This window comes from Microtus ochrogaster, chromosome 18 (genome assembly GCF_000317375.1).
Source record: "Microtus ochrogaster isolate Prairie Vole_2 chromosome 18, MicOch1.0, whole genome shotgun sequence".
NCBI classification, from domain to species: Eukaryota; Metazoa; Chordata; class Mammalia; order Rodentia; family Cricetidae; genus Microtus; species Microtus ochrogaster.
Genome location: NC_022020.1, coordinates 30,222,647 through 30,234,291, shown reverse-complemented (window position 1 = coordinate 30,234,291; position 11,645 = coordinate 30,222,647). Strand labels below are relative to the sequence as shown.

The 11,645-nt window shown below is 46.6% G+C and overlaps 1 protein-coding gene across 2 annotated transcripts in view; it reads right to left on the bottom strand.

Moving 5' to 3' along the window:
* Sh3rf2 (SH3 domain containing ring finger 2) overlaps positions 1–11,645 on the bottom strand; it is a 102,179-nt gene that overhangs the window by 7,235 nt on the left and 83,299 nt on the right. For both annotated transcript variants that reach the window (XM_005356036.3, XM_005356038.3), the window contains 2 exons: positions 7,930–8,021; positions 6,385–6,555 (listed from right to left, as the gene is read on the bottom strand). In XM_005356036.3, coding sequence (XP_005356093.1) covers positions 6,385–6,555; positions 7,930–8,021 — 263 coding nt within the window. The remainder of the gene's footprint in view (positions 1–6,384; positions 6,556–7,929; positions 8,022–11,645) is intronic.

Sequence of the window (11,645 nt, the reverse complement as noted above, 5' to 3'; positions counted from 1 at the left end):
ACACACACACACACACACACACACACACACACACACACACGGTGTATGTGGGAAAAGATAGACACACAGAGACTCATGGTTACTTGGTCAAGCAATTACCGGACTGGAGGTCTGGTAAACCAGGTCTGAGCCAGCTCTCTGCCCCACTTCAGAACTATACTAACTCCGGGGCTAGTTGGAGAAACAGAGAAAATTTGTCCGTTTTGCACCTGGAATCAACTTAGGCAGCTTGCAGCCAAGGTGACTTTTTAAGATGCTAATGCTTCAGTCTTGGGCTGCGATGTCATGAGCAGCACTGAAGTTTTATAAACAACAAGCTCATGAGCACTGTTTCCAGTCCTGTGAAGTATATGGTCGTAGCTGTTACTTGACATGCCTTTCTCTCTCTCAACTGACCCAAACCTAGCATCCTGTCTCTTATGGGCAGTCCATCAGTCACTCTGTCACTCTGCTGATTAAATAGCCTCTGATAATTCCACAGAAATGACGAGCTCTATCGGGGCCCTGGTACAGAAAGCCTTCCGGGTGTCCTATCCCCCAGCGCCCTCCATAGTTTTCTTTAGGTTATTTCTTCTCATTCTTCCTCATTCTCTTGTCATCTATTCTGCCTATCAAGAAACCACAATGTATACCATAATAATGAGACAGGGTTGCATGAAAGCAGGCAAGCTATTGTTTAACTGTGACCAATGCTACTCAAGAAACAGGCTGTCAAGTGTTCTAAGAACGGATGCCTGCAGCAAGGGACCTCGTATCCAGAGCTGTCAACCTGGTCTGGTCCCTATGGTGTGGTCAATAGGGAGTGGAGTGAACCATTAGTGAGAAAACAAGTCTGTATTCTAGAGATGAGGCCTGGGAAGTGAAGAAGATCTCCAGCAAATGACTTCTATAGCAGAGTGCAGCTGATCTGGGTTTGAACAAGAGACCTCTGGGAGTTACTTGCTGCAAAGTGCATCAGCACCAGGCAAGACTAGTTCCCAAATTATTTCCAGCAGGAGAAACAGAAGCAAGGACAGAATCGAACTAATTAGGCTCAAGTCAGTCTCATTCCACCAGTCCCTTCTTTGAACAACTGTTTATGGCACCAGGTATAAACTCAGCACTGGGCTTGATTCCAGGAACTCCTAAACTGTGATTTTTTTTTCCCATCCAGTGCTGACTCCCTCTATGTCTTTTGGCAAAAAGCTTAGCACTTACCCAGCATTTTCTTCCAACATCAAAGCACTTTGCTAACTTGTATTAATTAATCCCTAGGAAACCCCAAACCTGAAGACATTATGATCCTTGTTCTCAGAGGACACTGAAAGACATTCTGGGCTTAAGTGGGAGGAGTGGATATTCTGGTTTGCTCTGCTAACACAGGTCCCTGTGTCCCTTTCTGTCTGTGACGTTAGACCTTATTCTGTTTTCAAAGAGAGCATTCCACATAGAGTTCTGCTGGACTTGCCATGGGAAGCAGCCTCCTACTAAGGAGAAATGTTGAACTTTGGCCATCTTTCTCTTATCTGTGTGGGGAATAAAAGGTCACAGTGATGACTCCTTGTCACGTTCCCCCACCCATAAGACACAAGGCAGGCATACTTGTCTTTGAAGGCTATGATACAGAGCCATCCTGCCTAGCTGCATAGACAGGGATCTACTGCGAGGATAAGAGCTAGGGGGAAAGAACCTGGGAACAGGATACAAGTGGGCAGCTGAAGGTTCAGTGTGGGGGGGATCTGAGGCAGGAGTGTGGATCAGAAGTAACTGCTGGCCTCATCATAATGACCTCAGCTTTCCTGTATCCTTTCCTCCATGGCTCCTGTTTCAAAGTCCAGGTATGACTGCAAGATTGGTCAAGCAAAGCTGCCATGGCAGCACACACCTGTAATCCCAGCATTGGGGAGATGGAAGTAGAAGGTAAAGTATCTCCATTAGGGTTTCTATTGCTGTGCAGAGACTCCATGACTACAGCCACTCTTATAAAGGAAAACATTTAATTGGGGTTGGCTGACAGGTTCAGAGGTTTAGCTTATTGCCATCATGGCGACATGCAGGTAGACATGGCACTAGAGAACCGACATCTGGATCCTCAGGCAGCAGGAAGAGAAAGACACTGGGCTTGGCTTGAGTATGTGAAACCTCAAAGCCCATCCCCAGTGACACATTTCCTTCAACAAGGTCACACCTACTCCAACAAAGTCATACCTCTTAATAGTCCCACTCCCTGTGAGTCTACAGGGGGTCATTATCATTCAAACCCCCACAATAAGAAACTCAAAATTAGCTTCATTTACACAGTAAGTTCAGAGCCAGTCTGGGTTACACAAGACCACCAACCTGTCTCATGCACCACCAACCTGTAAGAAAAGAAGATTAGTTATGGATGGGATGAGGAGAGAGTTGAGGACCACTACTTACTGAGAGCACACAGGACAAAGACTCAAGGGGATGTTGGTGCTTTTAAGAAGGGGTTTGGATGCTGGACAGATGGACACTGTAAACCCTTCATATATCTTTGGGGTGGAAGAGAAGAGACTTCATGGAAGCAGAGGTTTAGCTGTGGTTAATAAGAGCTGGGCACATTGGTAGCTGGAGTATTTTTTTTTTTTTTTTTTTACTATGGGCCCACTTACTGAAATTTAAATTGAAACCTTGCCATTTTGGTCATTTTTTTTGGGGGGGAGACATTCTCGCTGTGTAGCCCTGTCTGCCTTGATATCCACTATATAGCTCATCCTTGTTTCAAACTCCTGCCAATCCTCTTATCTTAGCCTCCCGGAGTGCTGGGATTATAGGCCTGTGTCACAGTGCCCAGTTCTGGTCAGTCTTTAGAGACAGTTAATCCCTAAACTCTGTCTCAGTCAGGGCACGATGCTTTAAAAGCAAAGGTTTCAGTGCCCAGGCGGCACCTCACATCTCTGAGCCCTCAACTGTTGGCATTATCTATCAAGGGAGCTAATGACACTACAGAGCCATCGTTGTTAACAGGAAACAGGCAAGGGAGGCGTCAAAGAGCAGAAAGGAGCCTTGCCTGTGTTGTCTAACCTACTAGGTTCTCACGTAGGACTTGGTAGTAGCAGAAACAAAGATGACAAAGGACAATATTTTTCAGTTCTGAGAAGTGGGAGGATGAAACATAACAGAAGGATGGGTAGGACCAGGGCCTAGGTGTACCCAGCTGGAAAATTTGGCAAATGTTCACATCTAAGGTTAGTGAGGACGGGAGCTTTCTTTGTATGAGAAATACCATTAAGGAAATAACACTCAGATTCCTTCTAACACAACAGCCCTTAGGAACAAAGATACTTGTTCTTCTTGGGAATGCCACTTCCCCACGAGAAAACCATGCCCCAACCTTAACACCTCACAATCTGCTAATGTTCAGATTTCTGTGGCCTGGGAAACAGGCTCAGCTCACTGTCAAATCTGTGGGGCGGGAACCCCACCACTGTCTGGCATGCAGCCATTTCAGGGGGGTGAGCACAGATATGTACTGCCCGCATGTCTGGGTGTACTGGGTGTCTGCTTAAGAGAAAACCAAGGAAGAGAACGGAAGCAGAAGTACTGGGAAGCTGGAATCCCACATGCACACGGTGACCACACATTCCGATCACCCCAGGGCACTGAAGGCTTTCCTCAGTTTATACTTCCTCAAAAATACTCACATAGAGATGGTAAATGTCTGACTACTCTCATTCATCCTAATACTTTGATGATGCATTCAGGACTCTGGGCTAAGGCTGATATATAAGCAAAGACGTTGGCAGTCGGCATGGGTCCTAGACTACTTAGGTCAGATGCCACAGAAGATAGTCATCCCCCTTTCTCCTTACTGTCCCTTTGCAAGCATCCCAACTTCTTTTCAATACCTTCCTGCTTTGGTTTATCTCATCAGACTCTATGACCCATGACAGCTGTCGCAATCGCCTACTGTCTAGATTTGCCTCTCCTCTTATTCCTTGAGGATCTTAGCTTCTGGCTCCCCTATTAGTCTCTTGACACCTCACCACACCGCAATGATCTCATCTAATCTCGTCTAATTAATGGCTTTAAATAGCATCTCAAGACCAGGGCTCTCTCAGTGCTAGCCGTGCGTACTTAGTGGCTCACCAGCATCTTTACTTGTGTTACCATCAGACACCTTACAATTTGCTGGGAAGTAAGTGTTTGTGTCATAGGTCAAACCCCTCTGCTAGTATTTTCATCATTGTCATCCTAATAAAAGAGACACTCTCTTTTGGTTAACTGGGGTGTGTGTGTGTGGGAATCTCACATTCACCTTGAATCCTCTCCCCTTCACACCTGATATTTAGTGTTAGAAAACCTCTGATGCCTCTAATTTTAAGGCATTTGTGGACTCTGCATCCTCAAATTCCCACCACATATGCTGACAGCATGACTTACCCTCTCTGAAGGATCCTTACGGTATTCTCTTAGCTAGATTTTCTGTCTCTACTCTTTCTTCGCTAAGTCTATTCTCAAACCAGCAAACAGAGAGCTTATGGCTAAACATAGGTTAGATTGTGGTACTCTTCTGCTCAAAACTGCTATGAAGCTAAAACCAAACCCTTCATTATGATCTAAGAATTCTAGATGACTTGGCCCCATTTACCATTCTGACCTCATCTTCTATTGGTCTCCCCCCTCATTTGCTCTTGTCCAGTCTAGTTGGTTTTCATGTCAGGTCTATTCCTATCCCAGGGCTGTTGAACTTGCTGTTTCTGTGGCCTAGAATGTACTTCTCTTCAAGATCAGCTTGGCTTGCCTCCCCATTTCCCGCATTAAGGTCAAATCCTTACACACAGATGTAGGTGCATGCATGTGTGTTTTATTTACAAATATTTCCCCAGGTCCAGGAAATCTGATGTATAGTTAACATCAAGGAACTGGAGAGATGGACCAGCAGTTAAAAGCACTCATTGCTCTTTCAGAGGCCCTGAGATTGGTTCCCAGCACCCATATGGTAGATCACAGCCATCTGTAACTCCAGTACCAGGAGATCTGGTGCCCTCTTCTGGTCTCTGAGGGCACCAGACCTGCACACAGTGCACATGCATATATGCAGGCAGAACACTCATACACACAGGATCTATAAAAACATTAAATATGTTTGAAGAGATGAAAGCGTTAGCTACACACACTTTTGGTTTGCCTTTCTTTCAACAAATTCTAAGCACCTTACATTGAAAGGAATAGCTATGATGTCCCAACTTCTGTCACATAAAAACCCAAAACAAGAAAAATTAAAAAAAAAAAAACTTTTTATATAACTTTGGTACTTGAGGCCCTCATCTTTGCCTATACTTATCTAGACAGGGGTCCTTCTGCCTCGCCAGCTAGCCATGTGGAAGAAACTCTATTAAGAGTGGAGCCTTTTATCGAACCCAGACCTTCTAAATGGTATTCCCTGCTTTTCTCTGTTGTCACCATGACCTCAGTCTAGCTTCTGGCACACACGGTCACTCATGATCCCTTTGTCCTTTGCTTCCCACAGGTTACACCTCCCCACAGTATCAGTTTCTTCCACGCTGTAGTTTGTTCTTTTCTCACCATTGTTGCTGCCCTCCTCTGGACACAGTGCCCTACCTAAGGGATGGTCTGCCAAAGTGGCAGTGGGGCTTGGATGCTCACAGCATCTGTCACTAGCCAGGAGTTTGTGACCCACTGATATGTCACAAAGACAGGGTTTGATGGGTGCCTCAGTGCTGGGCAGGTGGGGCTGGAGGAATCACAATAAAGTCGCGGTCTGCAGGACTCAATGGGCACAGTGTGGAGAGACAGGAAAAGCTGAGGGTCAGTGGCATTGGTTAGGTATGTCACTGGGAACACTGGGAGGAAGGGCTCCCTCAGCGTAACCAGTCTTTGATCAGGGGCATGGCTGGACGAGTATGGATCTGAATCCATGGAAATTCTGCCTCATACTTGAGTGTCCTGAGAACCTTCCAAGATGCTCCAGGGAGGCATTTGGTCACATTTTCCAATGAGTTGGTCAATGGTATTGTTTTGATGTCAAATGCGATGTGGGAAGTCTGAGACTCGGCAGCAGAAGGCCTCAGAGGCAATTCTAAGCCGGCCATCTCACTGCGCGTCAGTGTCTTCATCTGGAGAATAACACACGCCAGGCTCTTTGCATGGCCAGAGAGTTAAATGAGGCAAAGCTGGGCACTGTGCTTCACACCTGTAGTCCTAGCACCTGGGAGTCTGAGGCAGGAGGATTGGGGTTTGAGGCCAACTTGGCTAAGTTCCAGGCCAGCCTGTAAATACACAGTGAGACCTCTAGGGGGGTGGTGGTTGTGTGTAGGTTAATGAGATGCGAAGGCAAAAGCTATTTCTAGGCTTTTACTCTGAAAATGCCCTGAGTCCATCATCCATTCAACCCATGCAAGGGCCCTGGAGACGCACCTGAAAACGGGGATGACATAGTCACTTGGAAAGATGCCAGCTCGTCCCGTGACTAAGGAGAGACCCCTTAGCCAGCCATCCTGGTACTTCCCCAACACCTTGATGCCTTCTCCCTTCTGCAGGTCCAGCTCCTCAGGTCCGTGGGCTGAATAAGTGTGCAGGGCTACAAACCTGGAAATACAAGGAGCTCATAAGGGAGGCGGGGCACATTTGGGAGGGTGCAAAGCTGAGGAAGGGCTGGGGGAGGCCAGTCCTAGAGTGCACCTGCCAGCACCTAGCAACAAACGCTGTTAAAAATGGAAACTTAACCATGGAAGGCAGACAGAAGTGGAACAACCTGGCTGAAATGCCAGTGGGTCTCCTGCCTTTGTCTCTCCACTCCATAGGGCACGGCACAGCTGGCAATCAGATAGGCCAACATGGGCACTGGGACAATGGGGAACTGACTTCCAGCAGAGAAGAGACTTGAAGGACAGGATCATTGGCAGAGGTGTCTGACAGTCCACTCACTACTGTCTGCTGCCGCTCTGAAGACAGCAAGGCTCAGGGAGACAGGAGTCATCACAGAAGCCTCTCTGAAACCCTCTTTGGACTGAGAGTAGGGGTTGGTTTGACATCTAGGAGCGGCCTGGGAGACAGCTGGATGCCAACTGCAAAGTGTACGCTGGGAAGGAGGAGGCAGGGCTGACTGTCATTATTATTTCTGCACATAATGATTCCACTGGCTCAACAGTAGGTGGAGGGGGATGGGTTTGTATCATGCAAAAATGTGAGTGAGGAGAAAGAGGACACTGTATTCTCAAGTTCACACAGGAGTCAGGTAGGTGGTGGCCGAGTATGAGTCATGGTGGTGAGGACACCGGGGAACAGAGAAGCTGAGGCTGAGGACATGAGAGCCGCTGCCTCATGGAAGGCATTAAAGGAAGAACTTAATTGCCTTGGGTTCGGGGTCACTTTAGCCAGGCGTGGCCAAGCTTTTGACATTGTGACATGATGTTGTCATCTGCAAAATTTATGCCCCATAACTGTATAAGTGAGTTTACAGAGAGTAAAAAAAGCAAAATACATCTGATAGTGTTTTAAGTTAGCTTACAATTGCATGTTGGGTTGTATCCATAGTTTGGTCTCATGTGGCATGTAGGCTGCAGTTTGGACATGCCTGGCAATCCTTTGAGATCTCAAGGACTGTGAGACACACATCAAAGTGTTTTCAAAGTGGATCTTATTTGCGAGTGTTCTTCTTACCTACAATGCTGAATCTATTTGTTTTTACTGATTCTAGTAAGTTAGTATTCACTTCCGAACCAATATTTTAAACCTGCAGGGAGACAATAGAGATTGCTCAGTACCCAATCTCCTAGCAGTGCTATAGTTTCTAATCTGCAGTTTTCTCATCCACGTGTATTGCCATCGGTGGTGGAAAAGGAGGCGAGGTTAGCCGTTTGGATGCTATGGTTTGGGCATGGAGACTAGGTGGCAGAGGCTTGCAAGGATGGGAGCTCTGCTCCAGAGGCTAGAGGAGGAGGTGCTGAGCTTTTTACTCACATGTTAGTTGAGAGCTGTTGCTGGGAGCTGGGCACGCTGACCATGGCTGTGGAATGTCCCGGGGAGGCAGGTGTGGACTGAGAAGTGCTGACCTATACAGACAGGAGAGACAACCAAGCAGAACCGGTAAGCAACCCAAGCCAGGCAGGTGAACAAATCACAGAGCAGCTTGACACTGTTGAAAACCAACAGCCATGCCCAGCACTGCCAACCCGGCCATCTCTCTGGTTTGTTGTTTTGAGTAGAGTGACAGGGAGCAGGTGTTTTATGGCCGGTCCAGGTAGTGTTCAGGGCTAAGTTTTCAAAGGAGTGTAGCAGAGTACGGCAGGCTGTCAACTGAGAGCCAGCAGGACTGTGAGCTTCTCCTGTCCCATCCCACCCAGTCCCTGTGTGAAAACCTGCCAGTGGAGAACAACAGGACAGCCAACTGAGACTCAGCACTTAGCTCCCCCCCCACTTTTAAGAGCCTTCTAAGTATCAACAAATTTAGTCCTCACTGGAGGTAGCATATTAATCCCCATTTTTCCCATCAGAAGCTGAGACACTTTGGGAGGGACAACAGTTACTTAACTAGGAAATACACAATTTAAAATTAAGTCTAGGATATGAGCTGACCTGCTCACTACCTACTGACAGCATTAAAACACACACACACACACACACACACACACACACACACACACACACACACGTCCTAGCAGGGTATACAATAGCTTACAGAACATGATGTGAACCCTTTCCGTTTCTTCCAGATAAAACCAGATCAGCAATGATAGAAACCTCTGAACTCTGCCTACTCTCCTAGGATTCTTCCTTTTGTCTAACAGGCTGATGTGCTTAAAGAAAAGTGTGTGTGTGTGTGTGTGTGTGTGTGTGTGCCTGCCTGTGCCCGTGCATGCACAAAGGTGGAAGTCGGAGAAAATTTTATAGATATCAGTTGTCTCCACTATACAGCTCCCAGGGATAGGATTCAGAGCTGCGATCATCAGGCTTGGCAGCAAGCACCTTCCCTGCTGAGCCATCTCATTAGCCCTTCCCTTGTCCCCACCTTCTACTCCTTTCTTTCTGAGACAGGAACTCTCACTGGGACCCAGGGCTTGCTGATCATGCTAGGCTGGCCAGCCAGTGAGCCATCTCTGGGACTATAAGTAACACCACGACATCTGGGTCTTTCATGTGGCTTCTTGGGGTTGAACTTGTCTTCTCAGTTGTGTGGCAAACATTTGAAAGGCTGAGCTATCTTAGAATATTCTTCTGCTTCCCTTTCCAGCCTCGCCTGTCTTAGGTGGGGTTTCTATCGCTATGACAAAAAAAAAAAAAATATGACCAAAACACAAATTGGGGAGGAGAGGGTTTGTTTGGCTTACACTTCTGTATCGCTGTTCATTATTAAGGCAGGACAGGAACTCAAATAGGACAGGAACCTAGCGGCAGGAGCTGATGCAGTGAACATAAAGGGGAGTTGTTTACTGGCTTGCTCCCCATGGCTTGCTCAGTCTGCTTTCTTATAGAACGCAGGACCACTAATCTAGGGGATGACACCATCCACTGATGGGCTGGGCTCTTCCCCATCAGTCACTAATGAAGGAAAAGCCCTACAGGCATTCCTACAGCTCTGATCTTATAGAGGCATCTGAGGTTCCCTCCTCTCAAATGACTTTAGCTTGTGTCAAGCTGACATCAAACTGTCCAGCACAATTGACTACTCGGCAACCAGACACACAGGAAACACAGCACTGTTAAGCTGCAACCTTTCCTTTTTTGTTCCTCCCGCAGATGACACATTAACATTAATATCAATATCACAATAAAAACATCTTACAAACTTAAAATGTCCCATGGTCTTTACAAATTCAAACACTTGCAAGTTTTTATTTTTTTAAATTTCAAAACCTCTTTTACAACCTAAAAATCTCCTAAAATTTAATCTCTCAGCTGTGGGATCCCATAAAATAGAAAAAACAAATAATTAAATAATTCCTACTAGAAGAATGAAATACCAGGGCACAGTCACAGTTTGACCAAAGCAATGCCCGCTGTGTGGGATTCACTCACAGTCATCTGAGCTCCTTCAAAGAGCTTGGGTCGCATCTCTGGCTCTGTCCCCTGCATCACACACAGCTTGTCTTCCAAGCTTGGGCAGGATTTACTCCCCCCAGCTGCTGCTGTTCTCGGTGGTCGTCCCATGGAACTGGCATCTCTAAAATGCTGGGGTCTCCTGCCACACCTGGGCTGTGCTTTCACCAATACCCTCTCCTGGGCTCTCTTCACGGTGCCAGGCCTCAGCTTCTCTGCATGGCCCCTTCAGTCTTGGGTCTTTAACTGCTACTGAGGTTGCACCTTCACCGGTGGCCTCTCCTGGCCTCTCACAGAGCCAAACTTTAGCTGCTCTCCATGACCCCTTGCCTTCAAAATCATTACCACCTGGGTGACTCTTACGTTACCAAGTTAGGTTACCAGCGCGAGGTCCAACCTTGGCCACCTTTGGAGCACAGCTTCTGTGTGCTGACTCTCAGGAAACACGTCCCAGAAGACTTTACCTCACTGATGCTGGTCTCTTCTTAATCATCAGTAATTTCACACCTCTAGCTAACCAACATTAATTATACCAGTGAAACAAAGGTGACTTAGTGGTTCTGGTCTCTAGTTAATTGTCGTTGATTCTTCAGCCCCACCTGACTGGAACCACATATTCTACCACAAATGCCTTGCAGAATCTCAGTGTCTGCATGGCTCTCGACATTCTTGTCTTCAAACCTCTGACAAAACAGTTCACTGAACTCTCAGGACTGAATGGCTCTTCTAGCCCAAAGTTCCAAAGTCCTTACAGTCTTCCCTAAAACATTTTCAAGTTTGTCACAGCAATACCCCACAATCCTGGCACCAACTTCTGCCTTAGTTTGGCTTTTATTGCTATGAAAAGACGTCATGACCATATCAACTCTTAGAAAGGAAAGCATTTAATTGGGGACGGCTTACAGGTTCAGAGGTTTAGTTCATTATTATTATTGTGGGAGGCATGACAGCAGGCAGACATGGACCTGGAGAGGTAACAGAGTTCTATGTCTGGATCCCAGGGCAGAAGGAAAGAGAAAACAACTGGGTCTGGCTTGGCCATAATGAAACCCCAAAGCCGACCCCCAGTGACACATTTCCTCCAACAAGGTCAGACGTACTTAAGCAAGGCTGCACCTTCTAATGCCACTCCCTAACCATTCAATATCTGCGTCAAACATATGGGGGCCATCCTTATTCAAGCCACCAACCTTCCTCTGCTCCTGCTTCTCCTCTCAGCCATGCCATCTCTTTGGCCATGCTGTTTTTGTCATTTGCTTCTCACCTCTTCCCTGTTACTTCCATTTTATATAAAAAATATAAGTCATAAGCACATCACGTGCACAGCAAGTATATATGATTTTATGCATCACTTACATAATAGTGTAGATGATGAGTGTATCCATACCACCCAACTCAGAATACAGATGGAAATTGGATATTGTACTTAGCAGCTCTCTGCATCTTTCTCAGTAACCACATGGCTCCCCTCCCTCTGGAGCAGCAGTCCTCAACCTGTGGGTTGTGACACTTTGGGGTCCCATGTCAGAGAGCCTGCATGTCATACATTTACATCACAACTCATAACAGTAGCAAAATAAAAAAAGCTACAAAGTAGCAATGAAGTAATTTTATGATTGGCGGTCATAACCTGAGGAACT